We start from the raw sequence: 24,273 nt of genomic DNA, 5'->3' as shown, positions 1-24,273 counted from the left end.
TGGGGTTCCGACCAACTCTCCGAACTACCCGGACCTCTGCAAGGTTCTTACCGGCGACCTCTGGTTGTCTGTGGGCGTCTCCTCCCTAAGACCACTTGTAGATTTTCCAAGGGTCACGGCATCCTTTCTGCGTTCTTCTCCTGGGCTGTGCATTTCCAGCTCTCCATGCACGCTAGCCCTCCAAGTCGGCTGGCTATCTTGGTCTCTGCCTCCCTCTTTGGTCCAACTTTGGCAGAGCTACCATGGATGCCTTCTCCGACAGGCACGTGTCTCGTCTCTGCACTCCCAGCGTCTTCGTTCTTTCATCTCAATTCAAATTTCCTGGTTCCTCCAGGAAGGGTCTGACAACTTGTGAAATCCTTCTTCCCTTGTTATCATCGGCTTGAGCTTGCTTGTTCCACATTGTCTGGACCGCTCATGTTGGTTCCGCAGGGCAATCCGCATTGCTCCATGCCTCCTTCCTTATCTCAGTATTGATGTTACCACTCTCAACTGGGTTACCTGTGTTTCTCTTCATCCCAGTTTCTGCATATGTCTCACAAAGGTAGTCCCTACTCTTCCTCATCCCAGTACTTTCTAGGGAGGTCAGGTCATTTACCCAACATGGAATTGTGTGGTATTGTGGAACTCTGTGTAGGGTAGCAGGTTGAGGGTGGTTGGCGATATGCTTTGGGGATACTCTGTTCTTCCTGGAGTTTCGTCCCTAGTCCCATTGGGAGAAACGCTCCCCATGAGATCCACCCGCTGACTACCACCCCCATGGGGACTATCTGGTAGCAGCCTCACCTCCCTGAAATAATGGGAAGACCCTCCCCGTAGAGGAAAAGAGACAATATCCAAGGATTTGTGACAGGATGCTTTTTCACTTTTTTTTTCTGTCCTTTCTTTCCCGTTTAGACGTTTCATGATGGTGAAATCCATCTGACATGTTGCACAAAAAAAACTACATATTAAAGGGTTTTACTCGAAATGCATTGCTTTATAAAAGAAATCCATTTTATGTTTGTTTTATATTCTACAGAACATCCAGAGACGCAGAGTTAGAGCACCGAATTAAACAACACATTCAAATGATGCAAGAACAAAGAAAACGTCCAAAAGTAGCCCCATTAAGTGACATGCAGAAAGCAAAAGAAGACTTGGAAACAGTAAGTGTGTGTATGACTTCTTTTAAGAATATATTTACTATTCATTTATTCACACCCATTTTGATATCTACCAATGTACAACACTGCACAATTTTATCAGCTCTGAGCATCCAGGTGAATGTGGTATTTATATGTTTGTGTGCAATTCATATAGTAAAAAAACTAGCTAGAAAACAACTGAATGCTCAAAAGGTTTGTCAGGGAGAGCAAAGGGTCAATGGGCATCAATGTTTTCCTTGATGATCAGGATCCTCAGTTTCTTACTGGAGTACAGGAGCAAGGAGCCAATATGATGTGAATCATTATGCTATCAGGAGAAGATCTGCATTTTATCAAAAGGTGTTTTGCTTCTTCCCTTATTAAATTCTACTCTGGTCGTATTGTGGTTCTGGACTGTGGCGTCCCTTGATAGATGGTTAGTTTTTCAACCACGTTGGATGGATTTTGATTTGTTATGTTAAAGGATATTTATACCACGCACTATCACCACCGTGGTCCCCTGGCGCTCAAACCTTCTATGTGAACCATGCTGTTTTGAGGGTGATATGGGCTAGGTGGGATAACTAGTGTAGCTCTCTGTGATTTGAGTTAATCTCATCCTTTTGCTTCAGTCCTCTTATGAGACAAGCAGCATAATGCTAGACATATTTGTGTGGTGCAGGAGGAAATCGGTTGGCCCCAACCAAGTGGGAAAGAACCAAGGATTGGACAATGGTTCTCAAGTCTGTGTCAAAGATGAAAGGCGTGATTCTTCTAAGGAGAAAGAGTTGATAGGTGGCAATTTGGCTGTTCTTCTTGATGTTCGTCTTGAAGTAAAGGTTGCTGTCATCGATGAAGTGGAGCCATTTAGTGCCGGCTGTGAGCAGTTGAGGATATGAGCTGAGGAGTGAAGCCACAAAGTTTCAGAATTATCAGTAATGTTTCTGTGGGATTCAGCTTCAGGTAGGTATTTGGCCTCCATGCTTGACAGAGTCAGAGGTTGAGTTTTGGTTGATGAATGTCATTGATGGAATTGACCATTTCATTAACTTTGAAATAGGTATATTGGTAGATCGTGATATTGAGGTTAGTGAGGAGTTCACCCAATTGATTACATGTAGAGGCCAAAGATGACTGGGGATGTGATGGACCCTTATTGGACTCCCAAGTTAATGGGGTGGGAGGCGCACTGCAATCTGTTGGTGCCCATCTGTATATAGTGGTGTCTGCGCTTGAAGTTGGAGGGAAACCATTGTAGAACTGAATTCTCAAACCCCATTCAGGTGTTAATTCAGTTGAGGAGGACTTTATAATCGTTAGTATTGGAGGAAGAATACATGTTGAGTAGAACTAGTAGGCAGAGGATAAATTCACCTATTTTGAAGAAGGATATGGATGAGGTGCACACTGGCCCTATGGACCGAATTCTCTCTGCTCTCTCCCCTAGACCTTTTAAACCAATCACCTCCCTCAAACCTACTTCCTACTCTGACAATATCATCCCAACCACCATCATTAAACATTTGATGGGCCTTGCACTCAATGTGCTCCTCAGCATCCTTAACGTCTCCCTCACAGTAGGGTAATTCCCAGACATCCTCAAAACTGGTCTCATATGACCACTTTAGAAAAAACTGACCATAGACCCAGACGACATGGTCAACTACTGGCCCATTACACAACTCCTGTTTATTGGCAAAATCTTGGAAGGAGTAGACGCTACACAGCTACTCGCCAGAATCAAACCACTACACTTCCTAAACGACGATCAGTCGGGGTTCCCTCCCAAGTGTAACATCGATATGGTCACCATTGAGATGGTGGAAGATGTGTTCCAAATCATGCATAAAGCTGCCTCTTGTCCCCTCATCCTCCTTCACCTCTCGGCTGCATTTGGCACAGTCGACCACCCCATCCTCCTCTCCCTCAGCGATGTGATTCGCTAGTACTGTCCTGAAATGGTTTACCTCCTACCTCTCGTACAGACATCGGGCCCTCCAGATGAACATGTTGCGTTCTGACTCCCAGTCGCCTGCATAATCCCCCAAGGCTCCATCCACTCAACAATCCTTTTTAACCTTTACATGGAGCCTTGGGGTACACTCCTTAAAGACCCCGATATAACCATCAACCAATACGCAGACAATACTCAGTTGTACATGAGAGTAAAGATCCCCTGAATGTGGACTGCCTACTTCAAACTTAACCCAGCCAAGATTGAATTTGTCCTCATCGGTCTCCACGCTAAACAGTAACTTGTTCAACAATGGCTCAATGATATGCACTGTGAGAAACCTGATGGTATTCTCCCACTCACTCCCTCGGGATCTTCCATTCAGGTGGCCAGGGAAGGTCACATCGCTTTTGGATCCTTACCCTGGGGGTAGACAAGCGAGGGAGGATCACCTGAGTGGAAGGTATCAAGGGATTAGGAGGAGCATACTCAAGGATGAGACATCCTATTTCCCCATTCCAAAAACTCCCCAACTTACTCTCCCTTAGCCTTCATGGGGTATTTTCAATCTCACGCCATCTCCCGCTCCCCATTTCCAACAAATACTGAGACGAGGAAGAGGCAACTAAGAACTTTAAAGATTACCCATAGGAATAACATGTGGGAAATCAGGGAAACCTACCCTAGAAAGAACTCTAGTTGTCCCACTAATATTTTTTGGTTAGGAATTATTATCTCTCCTGATGAACCATTGAGATTTTCAATGGAGAAACACGTGTTGAGTGAGAACAAGTAAGAATCTGCATGTTCAGTATAAATACGAATTTACCAGGTGTGATGATAACACTTGGACAGACATTATTTGTTGATTTCTTTAACCTTTACAACTACATAAATAAAGAACTTTGAAAAGCACCATCTATATGGAATGAAGTGTTTTTCCTTCAAAACAGGAAACTAAATTTAAGATATGGGAACTATAAATTCAGCTGACTCGCCAATATAAACCTTATACCTAAAGTTGGCGCATTTGAGTAAACTTTTCTCTCATTTCAACTCATTTTGCATTATTGTTTGTGTAGCAGCCACACAAGAATTTGGGAATTACTCATGCAGACAACAATGTAACCACCTGGAAGTCAATCGGATCCCAAGAGGCCTCTGCATATGTATTTTTCCACCCTTTTATTAAGAGGATATAACAGCATTCAATGAATGGGTAGATTTATTAAACAATGCATCAAAAGAAATGATGATATTACTTATAAACCAAGCAGCATTGACACATGAAAGAATAAAGAAAGACATAGAAGATACCAAAGAGGCAATTAAAAATTTAGAATGCCCAGAAATCACCTTAAAAAAATTACCAAATTCTAGATGGCTTTCTTGGAAATTATGAAAAGGAACTGAAAATCAGAAAACAAAGAACATTTATTAGAGATGAGGATGACTACATCAATAACAGAATTTTTACATTTCAAAGAAAATGTGATGCAAATGTAAAGCAACAACCGAAAAAGGTAAAAATTCAACAAACAAAAGTAACTTTTCAACACCATCCTCTTCAGATATTGAAACTTCAAGTGACAAGGATGTACCGGAAGCTGAATCCATTCCGGCATCAGCCTCAACCAGTGATCTGACGTCTGAAACGAATCAAACCTCTAAACCAAGAGCATGTCCTTTTTTGAAAGAAGTTCTAAGACACAGGAAGAGCTCCCGCATAAATCAAACAATATTTCGTGGTGCACCGCAAAATAAACAACAACTTCCAGGTACCTCTCTTTCAAACGTCTCAGAGGAAAGAGAGGAGGTAGCAAAACGTGCAAAAGAAAACCAAGGAGTAGAAACCAGAGCTCAAAAACAAGGGAAGAGAAGATGAATCTAATAATAAATCTATCAGACTTCCAAGTTATACCCAGCTCTGATTTCAGCACTGAGTACAGGACTTACATTTAGTCCGACATATAGAGGAGACTACTTTGAAACACACTTGGACCGCTACAAGTTTTGCAGGAAATTAAAACTTAAAAAATTCTTTGAAGAAACTCCCAAAACTAAAGAACGACAGCCAATACCGATTCCATCATTACTTGCAGATAAAATGGTTGAAGATACAGTAGATTTACTTAATATTGAAGAAGATCAACATTATATCAAAGAAATTTTTTTGGAAGAGCAAGGGATACTAACTTGCCTATCGGAAGAAACCAGCCTCAAGACAAAATTGGTTTTCACACCCACTTTTCCATCTGAAAATGCAATAGAAATCTTTCAGAAAGCATTAAGCGACAATATTAGAAAAAATTATCTAAGTAACAACTATGCAAAAATGACAAGTAATCTAACCTAAATTAGCTATCAAACAACTGGTAGCGGAGACAACAGTGATAACCAAGGCGGCGGACAAAGGAGTTAAAATTGTCTTAATCAACAGAACAGACTACATCAAGGAAGGTCTAAAACATCTCAGCATGGTAGATTGTTATGAGGAATTATCGCACAACCCTTTTCCAGATTTGGAAAATGAATGGAACGACAAAGTTAAAACTTGGCATGAACAAAACCTCCTCAGCGAAAAAGAATATTATGGTCTATTAAGCAAAAACTCCATCAAAGCGACTATGTACGTTTTACGCAAAGTACATAAGGCATATACAGACTTTCCAACATTTCAGCCAATAGTTTATGGAATTAGATCATCACCGAGAACATTTCACAATATATTGATACACATCTTCAGCCTTTGACAGCCAATTTAGCCTCATTTGTAAAAGACTCCAACATATAATTCAACAAATTAATCTCATCCCATGGGAGGAAAATTATTTGTGACTCTAGATGTAGTCCAACTCTACACCAGCATAAAGCACAATAAAGGTCTGGAAAGCATGTCATTTTTTCTAAAGACCAGATCAATTTCCTTTTTACAACAAAACAAAATGATCATACCCCCGAGAGGGGCCGGGACGGTTGCCGGAGAAGTGCGCAGCGGCGGTCAATCTCCCTCGGCCCCACGGACACGGTGAAACTGCTGCCAGGGGGCTGTAACACTCTCCGCCAGAGCGGAGAGCCACCTGCCCCCCGGGGCCTTCCCAGCCGACCCGGAGCCGGTCGCGGTGCACCGCCACGGAGGAAATGCGCCCTGCGGGGGCCAGGTGCGCCCGGGCGGCGGTCCCGCGAGGGGATCCGCCGTTCCGGGCGACCGACCTGCCCGCCGTGTTGAATCCTCTGGGCGGACTGCACGGACCCCACCCGTTTACCTCTCGACGGTTTCACGCCCTCTTGAACTCTCTCTTCAAAGTTCTTTTCAACTTTTCCTTACGGTACTTTTGTCTTCACAACAACATCTTCACCTTCAATAACATTCTATATATACAACTTCAAGGCACCGCTATGGGGTCTAAATCTGCCCCGCCCTATGCAAATCTTTTTATGGGCTTCTTCAAACTTCAGCAAGCATGGAAACGTCCACTTTTCAGTAAAAATGTTAAATTTTGGGGTTGCTTTATTGATGACATTTTGATAATCTGGGAGGGCGACACCCAACAATTGGATACTTATGTTACTTATCTAAACAATAATGAATACAACTGTCATAAATCACCCAAGTATCTTATGACAAGGATACAGGTAACCATAAAGGATACAATTGGTAGGGCTCTTCCGGATCCTTGATGAATCACACAGCTTGACAGTAGTGAAGTCAAAAAATAGACCTTCCAAATGATACAACTCTCTGACTAGTAAAACAGGCAGAGAGAGGAATCACTGGAAAGGGCGTGGGAACATCATTGGAAGTCAGCCTAGGATACAATAAAGTATAATGAGAAAGTGTCCCAACTTAAACTCTCACTAATAGCACAGCAATAGCACCTAGTACAACACTAACCTGTAGACTTAGAACTGGAGGCTTCGTCAACAAGTCTCTGAAGAAATCCAGGAATTGAACAACAACAAAAGGAGGGAAGGTTAGTAAGGGAAACTTATCCCGAACGGCACGAGGCTCACACTAGATACCGTGTTGGTGCACCACAGAATAGCATCCATTAGGACTGTGCACAATCACCTTCAAATAAACAGTTGTCGGCAATACTTCCTTTCCCACGTAGAACAGAAATGATGAATTGAAGTCCACCTGTTATCTCATCACAGGTGCCAGGGATTAAATCCAAAGCGAAGCACAACTTGTGTGTGGAATTGCACATTTAAAGAGTTCAGAAAACCGCGTGCAGTTTTACACGCTGCCAATTTCCACGCAGCCAGGAAAGCCGCACGTTAACAGTTCAAGAACCAGCGTGTGTTTTTACATGCACCAAATTACACATATCCAGGACAGCCGCGCTTGAAGAGTTCAGGAAACCGCGTGTGGTCTTACATGCGACAAAACGTACACGCAGCCAGGAAAGCAGCACGCAAAAATATCAGGAGCCCGCGTGTGTTTATACACGAGACTGAAGTACACATAGACAGGGCTGCCAGAACTTGCGTGTGAAGAAAAAGCTGTCCGTTGGTCTTCTAATGGACGGTTGCTGAAGGTAGCATGTAGAAAAACACACATGAACAGGAAAAGCTGCTGTAACTTCTTGAATGCAGTTCCAGGAGTTCACGTGTGGAAAAAACACGCAGGGGAAAGCCAAAGATGTAACTGAAGAGATGCGAGGATGCAGATCAAGGTTTCAGCTACCAAACGCCATGTTGGTTCAATCAGAAGCAGCGAGCGACATCTCCACGCTGCTTATGAACGTAATGCAGTAACACACGTGACTACCCTGAATCACGTGAATTCAACAACGTGAATAATGCAAATGTCGTTTTCCGGGCTAGATATCAAACAACCTCCATTTTGAATAGAAAGGTCTAGCAGTTCTATGAGCATAACCCGTTCTGTGTGAGAACGGTGTTCCAGGTCCAGAGGTAATATGTCTACCATGCATGAAAACAATCTTTCCTTTACAAAATCGGCCAGTGTTACCAACATATAATTTTTAGACTTGGAATTATTTGTGGAAAATGCACAAATCCAAACAAAACTCTTTACAAAACCATTGGCGGGCAATAGTCTCCTCTTTGCCACATCCCGTCATCCAAGACACACCATTCAAGATATTCCACATGGGGAGATCTTAAGGATAAAACGAAATTGCAGTACATCTCTCACCTTTCAAGATAATCTCAAGAAAATATTCTCAAAATTTGAACAAAGAGGCTATGGTTCAAGGAACATAAAAACAGCCATAAACAAAGCAGAAAAGGTCTCTAGAGAATCTCTACTTATTGATAAACCAAAAATTGATAAATCCAGACACAAAACTCAATTTATCACCACCTACAGCACTGAAGCAAAGAAAATCAAACGGATATTGTCAGAGAATTGGAGCATTCTTCTCACAGACCCAAGCCTACAGAAACATTTGGATAATTCAGTATCTATTTCCGGAGAGCACCTACCATTAAAAACCTTATCAGCCATAGTTTTCTCAATCCAATACCAGATGCAAGAAAGGTCTTTTTTCAAACCTCCATCAAGGGCGCTCACAAATGTGGGCACTCTAAATGATGCCCAATGTTAAGCATAGGAAAAAGGGAAATACAACTTCCAAATGGAAATACAAAACACATCAATCAACTAATAAACTGCAACTCAACATACATTATTTACGGAATAGAATGTGTCTGTGGTAAACTATATATTGGTAGCACAATAAGAAAACTCAAGGTGAGAATTTTTGAACACCTAAGAGCCATCCGAAACAAAGATCTTAGATCTCCCATATCAGTACATATAATTGAAGATCATCCAACTTTGGAAATTTCAAATCTAAAAATTCTGCTTGGAGAAAGTAAGTTTACCCCCCAGAGGGAGAAATAAGGAAGAATTGTTACGAAAACAGGAATGCAAATGGATTTGTATAATGGACACATGTGTTACAGGTTTGAATTGTGACACAGAAATGTATAATTGGTTATAATTTCTTTCTCTATGTTAAGATATAAGTATGCTTAATGTCATTGATGTATTTTTTGTACAAAAAACTTTTTTCTTTTCTTAGTTTACTTTCCCAACCAAAAGTTACTTAATTTTATTATGCATATTTATCTCCAAAAACTATACTTGATTGACATTTATTTTCCTTATAAAATCTTTACTTTCAATAATTGTTCTACCGTATATGAAGAAAATGTGAGAAAACCACTGCAAACTTATCATGTCATCTAATTTAATATTGCCCTTAATGCTTGACCCATGTTAAACAAAACTATTTTTAAATAGTTACTATGAACTTCTCTTAACTTAAATATACCGTTTCAGAGCTTATCGCTCAAAAATGGCCGCCAAACGTTGAGAATATGCGATGATGTCATCGCGTTGTGTGAAAATACATTGCACGTGGCGTGATGACATCACCGCGCCAAAAGCCCAAATAGCCCAAACAGTAACACAAACGCTGTGCAACCTGCCCAGCAGCTTCCACCCACTTATCAAGGCTACAAGGACCTATGCAGCTCCTATTTGGACACAGACTATCCACAAGGTAAGAACCACCAGTCCTACCTGCTTAACTAGTAATTACGCTTGCCTCCAAGCTTGGCTCCAAAAACAATAATTGCAAATACAAAACAGAATCTTTATTAAGTCTTCTCTTCCCAACAGATTTCTTACAAAAACTTGAAAAAGCTAAATAAATAGATATTCAGAAAACAGCATTATTATATTATTATATAAGTTATCAAAGCAAACAAAATTGGGAAAATCGAAGACATCTAAACTTGTACTTCAAGAACATAAACGGGTGAGTCTGAAAAAACTGTACCTAACACCACTGTCTACTGAATTAGTGAACTAGTCACAAATTAATATCTACTTGAAACAAGAAAATTGTAATAACTCTGTACTGGTTCTTTTTTCTCTTTATTTTTCAGTTAGGAATTATTCCCTCTCCTGATGAACCATTGAGATTTTCAATGGGGAAACACGTGTTGAGTGAGAATGAGTAAGAATCTGCATATTCAGTATAAATACGAATTTTCCAGGTGTGATGATAACCCTTGGACAGACATTATATGTTGATTTATTTGACCTTTACAACTACATAAATAATTAAAGAACCTTGAAAAGCACCATCTATATGCAATGAAGTTTTTTTCTTTCAAAACAGGAAACTAAATTTAAGATTTGGGAACTATTGTCAGACACGGTTGCTGAAGGATCCTGCAGGAGTGAAGCTGATCCTCTAAACCCCCTAAACCTGCCTGCCCAACAATTCAGTAACTATAAAACTACTGGACAGGCAAACCCAAGGGGAAAGGGGAATTGGAGAGAGAGAGACAACAATTCGAGGGGATTGGGTCCTCCGACGTATTCCATATCTATGACATGTAATCACCACAGCTGTGCTGCTTCGGAAACTTTTTCGGCGTCTGCGTCCTGCGTCGATGACGTCAATGCGCCATCGTCGAGGACCTCCTCCGACGTCCGACGTCATCCGATGTGATAAGTAGGACGCACGACGCCCATAGCCTCAGTTCCGTTTTTTCCGCGAACATGTTGCTTCGTGTTTCTCGGTTTAAACGCCTCGACTCTTTGGAGTTCTGTTCTTCTCGGTTCTTCGAACCTGTTCGTTTGTGAAAATCCTTCTGAAGATGTCTACTTCGTCTTCGACCCCGCGTCCGGGTTTCAAGAAGTGCGGGGAGTGTGGGTCCAAGATGTCGGTGACGGACTCGCACGACGCCTGCCTCTGGTGCCTCGGGGAGGCCCACGACACGGATGACTGTATCGACTGCCAGTCGCTCACGTCCAAAGCCTTACGCGAACGTAAGAAGTTGTTGTCGGTAGGTCGGGTGTCCAAGCCCCGGAAGTCGAAGTCTGCGGGGCTTTCGACGGATGATTCGAGGGGTGACTCTCCGTGTCATCGTCGGAAGTCTCGTGGGTCTCCTTCTAGGAGTCGGTCTCGCCACTCCTCTGCCTCTTCGAGGCATTCTCGGAAGCGCCGACATCGGTCGTCTTCCAGGTCCTCTTCGGAGGGCTCTGCCCGGCACGTCGCTTACCCCTCGGGCCGTGCGACGCCGGAGGAATGGGCTTCCTTCGGGAAGAAGATGTTGGCGATTCTTGAGTCGCAGGGTACTCAGCCGTCCACGCCCCCGAGTGGGGTCGGTCGTGTGAGGTCGAGAGACACCGCTCGCAAGAGTGGTCGGCACGAGTCACGGGAGAGGTCCCGTTCGGACAAGGGGACTCGTTCTCGACGTACCCGTTCCAGGTCCCGGTCCTCGACGCGTTCGAGACCGTGTGCACCTGTGAGGTCTTCGAAGAAGGCTTCGACGTCTGTGGCGTCGAGGGCGTCGACAGGCTTTCTCGAGGCTCTGGCTCCGAGGAAGTCGTCGATGCCATCGACGCTCAGGTCGTCGAGGGACACGCTCGGGGCTCCGGCCTCGAGGGCTGTGTCGACGCCGCCGATTCTGGAGGCGGTGCATCGGACGTCGACGCCGATTTCCTCGACGTCGACGCCGATCCTCTCGGCGCCGATGCCGGTTCTCTCGACGCTGGCGCCGATTCGCTCGACGCCATCGACGCCTTTCGTGTCGGAGGTACCCCAGGGCACGGGTGGACCCCCTAGGAAGGCTCTGGTTAAGAGCAAGCACTCTCGAGTGCCTTCTTTTCGCCACCTGGACTATATTTCAGAGGCGGATGAGGATTCTGATGGCCTGGTTCCTAGTCAGGTTCCGGATGACATTGTCTCGGGCCATAGTCAGTTTGACGAGTTGAGACAGTCACTGCATGATGCCAGTGGACTGGACACCTCTCCGGAGGTGGAGTTTTGTAGGCCTGAGCCTGGCTCTCATGCTGATTCCTCGTACCGGCGCCTTATGGCTAGGGTTTCTGAGTACTTGGGATGGTCTGCTCCCCCAGGGGAGTTTGTGCAGGATGATCTGACAGACATCCTTGATGTTGGTCCCCCAACTGACCCGGTTCTGCCATTCCATATGGCTTTACAGAGAAGGGTGGCGGCGGCTTGGACTGCTCCGGAGAGTCTCCCGGCGGTGGGCAGATCCTTGTCGCGAAAATACCGTCCAGCCAGTGGCGACCCCTGCTACTTGACCAGGCACCCCACTCCGGAGAGTTTGGTGGTGCAGGCGGCCAAGGCCCCGGCGAAGCAGGCGTCGTACCCTACCATCCCTCCTGATAGGGACGACAAACGTTTTGATGGCTGGGCGAAGAAAGTGTTTTCTTCTGGTGGTATGGCGCTTCAGGCGGCCAACTCCATTTGTGCCTTGTCACGTTTCACGCACACTCTGTGGAACTGTGTTGCGTTAGCGGCTGAACATGTTCCCGAAGGGGATGAACGGGATGGTTTCCTTGCTATGGTCCAGGATGGTAAGGATGCCATGTGTGAGTCCGTTCAGTCGGGTTTGGACTTAGCTGAATGCGTCTGTAGTTCCATGTCGGCGAGCACCGTGATACGCAGGTTTGCGTGGTTGCGGAAGTCGGGGTTTGCGCCTGATGTGCAGTCCCGGCTCCTCAACATGCCCTTTGATGGTGAACACCTTTTTGGCAGCAAGGCTGACGAGAGCCTTGAGAGGTTGCAGACCTCAAAAGCTGTAGCGAAGTCGTTGGGCGCTGCAGTTCGCCAACCTCCGCCTTTTCGTCCTAGGGGACAGCAGTGGAGGGGTGGTTCCTTTCGCTATTACTCATCCTTCAGTAAAGCGAGATGAGCTGGCAGTCACAGAGGCCAACGCAGGGGTACCAGAGGTGGACGACAGGGTACCTGTGGTGCCAAGGCCGCTCGGGCAGTTGCCTCTTTGCCCTCAGGTAACGCCGCAGCCGCTCCCACTCAGTCGTGAGGCCATGTCCCATGGTTCGCCGGTTGGGGGAAGGCTGGCGCAGCATCTTGTAGAGTGGCAAGCCATTACTTCAGATGTGTGGGTTCTGGAGATCATAACCCACGGCTACTGTCTTCCTTTTCGGCACAGGCCTCGCGACAATCCACCGGGGAACCTCTCTTTGCAGAGTCCGGATCCGCTCCTTGCGCAGGAAATTCAAGCCCTGCTGGAGAAAGGCGCCATAGAACTGGTGCCTGTAGCAGAGAGGAACAAGGGATGGTATTCCCCTTATTTTTTGGTTTCGAAGAAAGACTGGGGATTGAGACCCATCATGGACTTGCGCGGTTTGAACAAACTCCTCAGGAAGGACAAGTTCAAGATGGTTACTCTCTCTCAAGTCCTCCAGGCCCTTCAGCTTCAGGACTGGTTGGTGTCACTCGACCTCAAGGATGCTTAATTCCATGTGCCGATCCATCCCAAGCACAAGAAGTACCTGAGGTTCGCGGTTGGCGACTCGCACTTTTAGTTTCGGGTCCTGCCGTTCGGATTGACCTCCGCCCCGAGGGTTTTCACCAAGCTCATGGTGGTGGTGGCAGCGCATCTCAGGCAAGGGGGGATTCACGTCTACCCCTACCTGGACGATTGGTTGATCAGGGGGAGCTCTCCCGAGCAAGTCCTGGATCATCTATCGATCACCTGTCGCTCCCTTCACAGGCTGGGCTTCTCCCTCAATTTAAAGAAGTCCCATTTGACGCCAACACAGCGGCTCCAGTACATCGGAGCAGTGCTCGACACTTCCCTGGGGCAGTGTTTTCCTCCCCAGGTGAGGGCTCTTCACATTCAGCAGATGGTGCACAAGTTTCAGCATGCCCAGACGCTCCCAGCGTTCGAGTTCTTGAGGTTGCTCGGCCTCATGGCATCCTGCATTCTTCTGGTGCCAGAGGCTCGCCTGCGGATGAGATCTTTGCAGTGGGCACTCAAGACGCAATGGTCGCAGTCCTCCAGCAGGATGCCGGCTCGATTCAGGTGCCGTCCTCGGTCGCCCGGGACCTTCTGTGGTGGGCCGTCGAAGGCAACTTGATGAAGGGGGCTCCATTTTGGCTTCCCTGGCCGGAGGTGACGATCGTGACGGATGCATCCCTCACCGGATGGGGAACTCATGCCAACGGGCTGACAGTCAGCGGTCGTTGGTCTCTGTCGGAGTCCAGACTCCATATCAATCTGTTGGAGCCTAGAGCCGTCAGGCTAGCCCTGAAGGCTTTTCTGCCATCTGTGCGAGGGAAGAATGTCCTGATCCTGACGGACAACACAGTGGCCATGCACTACCTCAACAAAAAGGGGGGGGCAGGGTCACTTCCTCTGTTCAGAGAGGCGATGCAGCTCGAGTTCTGGGCCATCCAGCAGGAAGTTTCGATCTCGGCAGTTCATCTGGCCGGAGCCGAAAACGTGACGGTGGACGCGCTGAGCAGGCAGAGCGCGATCTCTCACGAGTGGGAGTTGGCTCAGGAGATTCTCCTGGAGATCTTCGCCCTTTGGGAGACCCCTCAAGTGGATCTCTTCGCCTCCAGTGTCAACCGGAAGTGCGAAAGGTTTTGCTCGCTGGAATTTCCTCCAGAAGGAGCCTTAGGAGACGCGTTCATGGTGGAGTGGTCATTCCCGCTGCTGTACGCGTTTCCTCCAGTCCCCGTCATCCCGCAAGTGCTGCGGAGGTTACGGAAGTTCGGTTCCCGGATGATCCTCATTGCCCCGGCGTGGGCTCGGAGGACGTGGTACCCGGACCTTCTCGACTTATCCATCTGCCCTCCACGTCGTCTTCCCTACCGAGACGATCTGCTCTCACGGGAGGGGGGTCAGGTTCTCCATCCAGAGGTCAGATCCCTCAACCTTCACGCTTGGCTTCTGAAAGGTTGAGGTATAAGGATTGGGACCTCCCTGAGGACGTGATGGAGGTGTTGCTTTCGGCCCGAAGGCCGGCAACAAAGTCTCTGTACCGTTGCTGTTGGCGTAAGTTCTGCGACTGGTGCAGAGTTCAGAATGTGGATCCTTTTGCATGTGACATCCCCATGGTTCTGTCCTTTTTACTTTCTTTGGGCCACAGGGGCTTGCAAGTGGGTACCGTTAAGGGTTACCTGGCGGCGCTGTCCATCTGTAAGCGCTCGTCTGAAGAGTGTTCTTACTTTAAAATCCCTTTGATTTCACAGTTCCTGAAAGGGCTCACTAATGTGTTCCCTCCGTCACTTTTCCTGGTGCCCGGTTGGGATTTAAACCTGGTTCTTAAGTTTCTTATGGGTGCTCCGTTTGAGCCTTTACATTCTTGCCCTTTGAGGCTGTTAACTCTGAAAACTGTGTTTTTAGTTGCGGTTACTTCCGCTCGCAGAGTGAGTGAGTTACAGGCACTTTCAGTTAAGCCTCCCTTCACTGTATTTCACAAGGACAGGGTTGTCCTTAGAGTTCGTCCTTCTTTTCTTCCGAAGGTAGTGACGGAATTTCATTTGGCCCAGAAGGTTGTTCTTCCGGCATTCTATCCTCCTCCGCATCCTGGTAAGGAAGAGGAGAGGCTCCATAGGCTTGATCCTAGGAGAGCTTTAAGCTTTTATGTTTCACGCATGTCCCGGGTCAGAGTGGATGATCAACTCTTTATTGGTTACGCTGGAAAGCGTTTGGGGCAAGCTGTGACGAAACAGACTTTGTCTCGCTGGATTATTTTGGCCATCTCGGAGTGCTACCGTTTGGCGGGTAAGGACCCACCGGCTGGCTTGCGGGCCCATTCTACCAGGGGTATGGCTGCGTCTACTGCCCTGCAGAGGGGTGTTCCTATTCGCAACATCTGTGATGCAGCCACCTGGGCTTCAGTACATACATTTGTACGTCACTATTCCCTTGATTCCATCCGAGCACAGGATCTGGCCTTTGGCAAGGCGGTCCTTTGCTCTGCTATTTGATTGGCTATTCTACATTTTGATTCTAAATTCTTTCCCTCCTCCTTGCTTTGGTACTGCTTTGGGAGTCTGTCATAGATATGGAATACGTCGGAGGACCCAATCCCCTCGAAGAACAAGTTACTTTCTTACCTGGTAACGTTCTTTCGATGGGATGGTCCGACGACGTATTCCATATCGCTCCCGCCCTGCCTTCCCCGCTACAGAATTTCTTTTGCGATTGCAGCTTACGTTCCGCAAGGCTTTGTGTCTGACTGGCAGTTGACTTATGTCACACGTTCTGGGGGAAAAAACTACAACTGAGGCTATGGGCGTCGTGCGTCCTACTTATCACATCGGATGACATCGGACGTCGGAGGAGGTCCTCGACGACGGCGCATCGACGTCATCGACGCAGGACGCAGACGCCGAAAAAGTTTCCGAAGCAGCACAGCTGTGGTGATTACATGTCATAGATATGGAATACGTCGTCGGACCATCCCATCGAAAGAACGTTACCAGGTAAGAAAGTAACTTGTTCTTCTGGAACTCTCTGGAACTCCTACTGCTGCCACTTCAGTCTGTCTTCACTGCAATGACCTTGTAATTATATTTCGAAGGGATTGTGTCCTCTGACGTATTCCATATCTCCTTCCAGCTCTGCTGGCCTCGGAAAATTTTTTCTCTAGAGGGCGCTGCGCATCGACGTCCTCCGTGTCAACGTCATCCTGCCTATAAAGGCTGTGCGCAGCGTCCGTTGCTCAGTTCCGTTTTTCCGTGCTTACTCAGTGCCTCGGAATACTGTTGCTCAGTTTTGTCAGGTTTTACCTATTTACCTCGAGTTATTCAATCCGTACTCGATGGCTTCTTCGTCGGAACCGACAACTCCTCGATCCAGCTTCAAAAAATGCAGAGATTGTGGGAAAAAGATGTCGCTGACTGACCCTCACAGAGTTTGTCTGTGGTGTTTGGGAGCTGAACACCATTGTTCGGAGTGCGAGGACTGTATGTCCATGACAGCTAAGGCCCTGAAGGAGCGTAGGGGGAAGCTGGAGAAAGGTAAGACTTTTAAAGCTTCTTCTTCGTCGACGAAGTCGAGACATTCGTCTCCTCGTCACCATTCGCGCTCCAGGTCTCGAAGAGGGTCCCATCACTCGAGATCGAAGCACTCGAAGAGGCGACGTCGAAGATCCCCTTCTCCGTCTTCCTCTGTTTCGCCAAAGAGAATCCCTTGCCCCTCGAAACATAGTTCCCGGGCTGATTGGGAGGAATTCCGCAAACATATGATGAGCGTCCTCAAGAAAGCAGCCTCGACCCCCTCGAAGACTGCCGAGAGCGATGCTCTGGTCGAAAGACCCCAAGGTCAAAAACGCCGCGAGTCGCAGTACCCGGCAAAGGAAACCTCTCGAGCGCGTCCCGAACCCTCGAGTAGGATTATGACCTCCAAACCTTCCTCGAAGGTTCCGTCGACGCCGTCGACGAAGGTTCCATCGACGCCGAGGTCGGTGTCTTCGACGCCGTTGTCGAAGGGACCTTCGACACACGGGTCTGTCGACTCGACGCCAGCTTCGACACCGGCGCCGACGCCAAGAAAAGTCACGGTTACGACACACCCAGTGACTATCCGCAGGTCCTCGATGACGATGGCTTCGAGATTGTCCAGCAGAATCCCAATTCTGTCGAGGTCATCGAGGCCTCCGCCTTTGTTTTCGACACCACGCTCGAAGCTTTCGACGACATCGACGTTTTTTCGAGGCCGATTATGACAAGTTCAGCACCCTCTGCCTTGAAAATGGGGTTTACACCGTTTATGAGTTCAGAACAATTGAGAACTATGTCCTCAATTATGGAAGAGGGTGAATTGTCTGAACAGGAAGACACATTTGTGTTCCAGGGACCTGTAACCCCAATTAGAGAAATTTCCTCTGAAGAACGCAGATTAAAGGATCTTCATGATTCCTTACATGAGGCAAGTGGGTTAGACACTTCCTCTGAGGTGGAGTTTGCTAGGCCAGACCCGGGGGAGCATGCTGAAACCCCCTATAGAGCCTTAATGGCCAGGATCACAGAGTTTATGGGGTGGTCTGCACCTTCACAATCTTTCCAACAAGATGACCTCACCGATATTCTTGACAAAGGCCCACAGGAGGACCCTGTGGTGCCTTTTCATAAAGCTCTTCAGAGGAAGATTATGACGAACTGGGAAACCCCAGATGTCGTCCCGGCAGTAAATAAAAAACTGTCTACAAAATACAGGGTATCCTCTACAGACCCGGAGTTTTTGTCAAAACACCCATCCCCAGAAAGTCTGGTGGTACAGGCAGCATCTTCTACCGATGTCAAGACGGCTTATCCTACCGTCCCGCAGGACAGGGACGATAAAAAATATGATGCTATGGCAAAGAAAGTTTTTTCGGCATGTAGCATGGCGTTAAAATCTGTTAATGCTACTTGCACCCTTGCTAGATTCAGCCATACACTTTGGGAGTGTGCTTCCACAGCGGCTGACTGCATCCCGGAGAGAGAAGAAAGGGAGGCGTTCCTGAATATCATACAGGACGGTAAAGGCGCTATGTGCGAATCCCTCCAGACGGGCATTGATTCGGCTGACAGTATCAGCAGAGCAATGGCAGCAAGTACAACAACCAGGAGATTCGCTTGGTTGAGAAAGTCTGGTTTTGCCCCAGATGTGCAGACCAGGCTCTTGAACATGCCCTTCAATGGCTCTTCTTTGTTCGGGAAAAAGGCGGATGACAGTTTAGAGAAACTGCAAACTTCAAAAGCAGCAGCAAAATCCCTAAGCGCTGCAGTCCGTCAGACACCTTTTCGTCCCACAGGAACCTCTGGGAGGGGTAAGTCCTTTCGCTTCTACTCCGCATTCGGAAGAGGTAGAGGACGACCGGCTCAAAGGGGACAAAGAAGAACTACCCGAGGTGGACGGGGTAGATATTCAAAAGCCGCAGCAACAGCAGGTGCCTCTTTACCATCGGCATCTGTATCAGCCGCCCCAAAACCACTCTGAGGACTTCCCTCACAGGACACCTGTAGGAAGCAGGTTGACTCAACATCTGGCGGTATGGCAGGCTATCACGTCAGATGCTTGGGCATTGGAAACAGTTGCCCAAGGTTACTGCCTGCCTTTCCTGCGCATACCTCAGTCATCCACCGGGGATCAGCTCTCAGAAAGCTCCAGATCCGCTCCTCTTGCAGGAAATTTTGGACCTGCTAGAGAAAGGTACCATAGAACCGGTACCTGTAGCGGAGAGGAACAAGGGCTGGTACTCCCCTTACTTTCTCATTCCAAAGAAAGACGGAGGACTGAGACCCATCTTGGACTTGCGAGAATTGAACAAATTCTTCAGGAAAGACAAATTCAAGATGGTCACTCTTTCTCAGATCCTCCAGGCCCTTCAGTTCCAGGACTGGTTGGTATCTCTGGACCTTCAGGATGCTTATTTCCATGTGCCTATCCATCTCAAACACAAGAAATACCTGAGGTTCCCAATTGGCAACTCTCACTATCAATTTCGAGTGCTGCCATTTGGGCTCACCTCCGCCCCGAGGGTCTTCACCAAGTTAATGTCGGTAGTGGTGGCAAGTCTAAGGAGGGAAGGGATTCACTTCTAGCCCTATCTGGACGATTGGTTGATCAGGGCTGTTTCTTCGGAACAAGCTCAGATCCAGCTAAATCACGTGTGCCACTTCCTTCACAAACTGGGCTTCTCCTTCAATTTAAAGAAGTCACAAATGATACCATCGCAGAGACTCCAGTTCATAGGAGCGATCCTGGACACTTCCCTGGGAAAAGCCTCGCCACCAGAGGTGAGGGCTCAAGATATTCTACAGATGGTTACCAAGTTCCAAGATGCCCAACGTCTCCCAGCCTTCGACTTTTTGAGGTTACTAGGCCTCATGGCATCCTGCATTTTCCTAGTGCCAGAGGCTCGCCTGAGAATGAGATCCCTTCAGTGGGCACTGAGGACTCAGTGGTCACAATTCTCAGGGAGAATGAGAGATCTTCTTCAGGTTCCCGACAGGGTGGCTCGAGACCTTCAGTGGTGGGCCTGTCAGGAGAACATTCTGAAAGGAGAACATTTTTGGCAACCCTGGCCGGAGATAACAGTAGTCACGGATGCCTCACTCACGGGGTGGGGAGCCCACGCCAACGACTTGACCATCAGCGGTCGTTGGTCTCCATCGGAGTCCAGACTACATATCAACCTGTTAGAGCTGAGAGCCATCAGACTTGCGCTGAAGGCGTTCCTGCCAGCTGTACAAGGGAAAAACGTCCTGATAATGACGGACAACACGGTGGCCATGCATTACCTCAACAAAAGAGGAGGCGTAGGATCACTACCCCTGTGCAGAGAGGCCATGCAGCTCTGGTTTTGGGCAATCCAAGAAGGAATCTCTCTATCGGCAGTTCACCTAGCCGGAGAGAAGAACTTGACAGCGGACGCTCTGAGCAGGCAGAGCACAGTCTCCCACGAGTGGGAGCTAGCTCAGGAAGTCCTTCAAGAGATCTTCGCCCTTTGGGGAACCCCTCAGGTGGATCTGTTCGCCACCAGCCTCAACAGAAAATGCGATCTGTTCTGCTCAAGGGAATTTCCCCCGAGAGGAGCTCTGGGAGACGCGTTCATAGTGGACTGGGAGTTTCCGCTTCTGTACGCGTTCCCACCGGTCCCTGTCATTCCTCAAATGATCAGGAGGTTGAGAAGATTACGGAGAACCATGATCCTAATTGCCCCGGATTGGGCCAGGAGAACGTGGTACCCAGACCTTCTAGACTTGTCCATCTGCCCTCCAATTCGACTTCCACTCAGAGAGAACCTACTCTCACAGAAGGGAGGTCAGGTTCTCCATCCAGACATCAAAACCCTCAACCTTCACGCTTGGCTTCTGAAAGGCTGAGGTACAAGGATTGGGACCTCCCTGATGATGTTATGGAGGTGTTGCTTTCGGCAAGGAGGCCAGCAACAAAGTCTTTATACCGCTGCCGTTGGAACAGATTTTGCAGCTGGTGTAGAGAACTGAATATCGACCCTTTTTCATGTGGTACACCAATGGTTTTGTCCTTCCTACTATATTTGGTGAATTCAGGCCTTCAAGTTGGCACCATTAAGGGCTATCTCGCAGCGCTATCCATCTTTAAACGCACTGCGGAAGAACCATCCTATTTCAAGTTACCCTTGGTAATACAGTTTCTAAAGGGGTTAACCAATGTTTATCCCCGAAGACCATTCCAAGTTCCCCTATGGGATTTAAACTTAGTCCTAACTTTTCTGATGGGCACACCTTTCGAACCACTCCATTCTTGTTCGTTAAGATTCCTTACCCTTAAAACTGTTTTATTAATAGCACTTACATCTGCTAGAAGGGTGAGCGAATTACAAGCTCTTTCTTGTAAACCCCCTCACACAATCTTTCACAAAGACAAAGTTGTCCTGCAAGTGAAGCCTAATTTCCTCCCAAAGGTGGTTTCTGAATTCCATATCACTCAGAAGATTACCCTACCATTTTTCTATCCTCCTCCTCATCTGGGGAAAGAGGAAGAGAGGTTACACAGGCTAGACCCTAGAAGGGCTTTAAGTTTTTACATCAGTAGACTAGCCAGGATAAGACAGGCAGACCAGCTGTTTGTAGGTTACACAGGTCACAAGCTGGGGTTACCAATAACTAAGCAGACCATTTCCAGATGGATCATTCTGGCCATTCTGGAATGTTATAAACTGGCAGGGAAAGAGCCCCCTCAAAACCTTAGGGCTCATTCCACCAGAGGTATTGCAGCTTCATCGGCCCTCAAAAGAGGTGTGCCGGTTAAAGACATCTGTGCGGCCGCTACATGGTCGTCTGTCCATACCTTTACACGATTTTACAACTTGGATTCATCCTCCAGTCAAGAGACTAGGTTTGGAAGGGCTGTACTACATTCTATTCATCAGTAGAAGACAGCGTGAAGTCAGTACTCCCTCCTCCAATAATAGAATACTGCTATGGGAGCCTATCTAAGATGAGGAATACGTCGGAGGACACAATCCCTTCGAAGAACAAGTTACTTCTTACCTTGTAACGTTCTTTCGACGGGATGTTCCTCCGACGTATTCCTCATCGACCCTCCCATCCATCCCCGCAGTTCTACTTCCCTTGTTGTTGCAGCTTACGCTCCTTCAGGGTGATTAGTCTAGTCCAGAAAGAATTATTGTGGGCTACAAAACGGAACTGAGCAACGGACGCTGCACGCGGCCATTATAGGCAGGATGATGTCGACGTCGATACGGCGGCTGTCGAGGGACATCGACTCGGAGGACGTCGACGCGCAGCGCCCTCTAGAGAAATTTTTTTCCGAGGCCAGCAGAGCTGGAAGGAGATATCTAAGATGAGGAATACGTCGGAGGAACATCCCGTCGAAAGAACGTTACAAGGTAAGAAGTAACTTGTTCTTCAGTAGAGTTCCTAAAATAAGAATGCAATCTTTTAATACATTTTCTAAATCTCTACAAATGACTAAACTTTCTAATCTAATTGGTTCTATTACCTGTAGCCTAAACTTGAATTGCTGTTAGGCTGTTTTATTTTCTTTTTGTAGACTTCTGCAACTCTTTTCTTCACAATGTTTAAAGTCAAAATATCTTTTCTTTTAAAAGGACAATTCTTCTTCAGAAGTTCTTTCAAATAAACTCTTCCTTATTAACCACGAATGAATGTCCTTAAAAATAAACACCAAAGAACTTTATCACTATTACTATCCTAGTTTTAAAAATTAAAAACTTAGAGCATAGTCTTTCTTAATATTAAATACCTGATGCTGTATGACATGAAGATAAAGATTCGATTTTGTAGTATGGAAAATCAAAATCAGTAAATTCTGCTTCTAAAAAAACGTGCCTTGTGTTCAAAAGTCCTCCGTGTGAAGCGACGCGCTTGCAACGAAGAAAAGACGAAAATCCAAGATGGCCGCGACACACGTACGACGTTGTTCGGTCCTTTTCTCTAATTGCGCGCATCCAAAATAACACACAGTACGCGTGGGCAAACAAACACGACTCGCGTCCATAGAAAAATTAAATAAGTACTTCTAAACTATCCTAACGTTAATAACTCGGCGAATAAGAACCGTGCACCTTGTTAATAGTATTAAATAAACAAATATGCGCTTAAACAATCTTAAAAAATGAAAAACCAATTTACAAAATGTACAGTTCCAAATTCAGTTGAAAAGACTTAAATGATAAAAAATAAATATACTTGAATCCAATATTAAATAATCTCTGAAGATCCAAAGGTTCACTTAGCTTTGTCTTTAACTGGAGGACTGGAATCAGCTGCACAGCATCAGAGTCAATTAGAAATTGTTTTCTTTCTTCTACTGTAGTCTTCACCTAAATTGAGTACTATGCTAGATGTGGTGGAAACTAAAATATAAGTAATCCACAACCTTTGTAAATGAAAACATAAACGTTATTTACTGGAGCCAACTATAACATGACCTACTCGGATAGAAACTTTAATGAAAGGCAGTTTAGAACTATAATGAACATTCCAAGTGACAACACAATGTTGCATGCTATAAACTAAACCAATCACTGCTGAGAAAAGCATTCCACCATCTTGGTTTGTGAGAACTTCATCTTTCTAAATGAAAATTAGTTAAGGGAAGATGAACTAACCTTAAAAGGAAAATTATTACACATCAACCAGAATTTGTCTAATATTTAAACATACCTCCCTTTCTAGTTCTCCAGGAATAATATCTAAAACGCCCAATTCTCGTAGGGTCCTTGCAAATGTGAGGTACATAATGTGCAATCCTGACGACTATAAGTTCAGCTGAATCACCAATGTAAGCCGTATACCTAAAGTTGGCGCATTTGAGTAAACTTTTCTCTCATTTCAACTAATTTTGCATTATTGTTTGTGTAGCAGCCACACAAGGATTTGGGAATTACTCACGCAGACAACAACGTACCTTAAAGACCAGGCGCCAAGGGAGAGCTTTGTTGGTTGCAACATCTGTTTTCTCTCATTCAATAGTATCCATTCTCACCTGACTCCACATGACTTGTCTTTTCACTATAAAAGGTGTGGTTTTACACAAATGGATAAGCGAGTAGGAGAGCAAGCAGGAGAACGAGCCAAGACGCCAGAGCTGCACATGACTAGAGGCCAGAGACCGGGATGGCGAGATGCTGAGAAGTTAATGTTCGAGAGAGCGCAAGTTTAGCGAGGGAGTCGTGTCTCCAGGGAGCCAAGAAGAGTCTACCAAGGGGAGCCGAGAGACGTGCTGGTCCTCTACCATGCCCGTTCCCCTGGGCCGGTGAGGCAGCCCAGGAGTGTCCAAGGGGCAGGTGATTCCCTGACATCGGAACGAAGGGGCATTGTGAAGCAGAAGCGCTGAAGTCAGGGCAGTGAGCCTGAAAGCATTTCAGAGCCGGGTTGTGAAGAACGCGTTACA

The 24,273-nt window shown here is 46.7% G+C and overlaps 1 protein-coding gene across 3 annotated transcripts in view; it reads left to right on the top strand.

Annotated features, from left to right (window-relative positions):
* Positions 1-24,273, top strand: part of LRRC27 (leucine rich repeat containing 27) — a 750,327-nt gene that overhangs the window by 636,253 nt on the left and 89,801 nt on the right. For all 3 annotated transcript variants that reach the window (XM_069611415.1, XM_069611417.1, XM_069611416.1), the window contains one exon: positions 1,022-1,148. In XM_069611415.1, the coding sequence (XP_069467516.1) occupies positions 1,022-1,148 (127 nt within the window). The remainder of the gene's footprint in view (positions 1-1,021; positions 1,149-24,273) is intronic.

This window comes from Ambystoma mexicanum, chromosome 8 (assembly GCF_040938575.1).
Source record: "Ambystoma mexicanum isolate Mex_15411 chromosome 8, UKY_AmexF1_1, whole genome shotgun sequence".
NCBI lineage: Eukaryota > Metazoa > Chordata > Amphibia > Caudata > Ambystomatidae > Ambystoma > Ambystoma mexicanum.
This window is presented reverse-complemented; position numbering and strand designations above follow the sequence as displayed.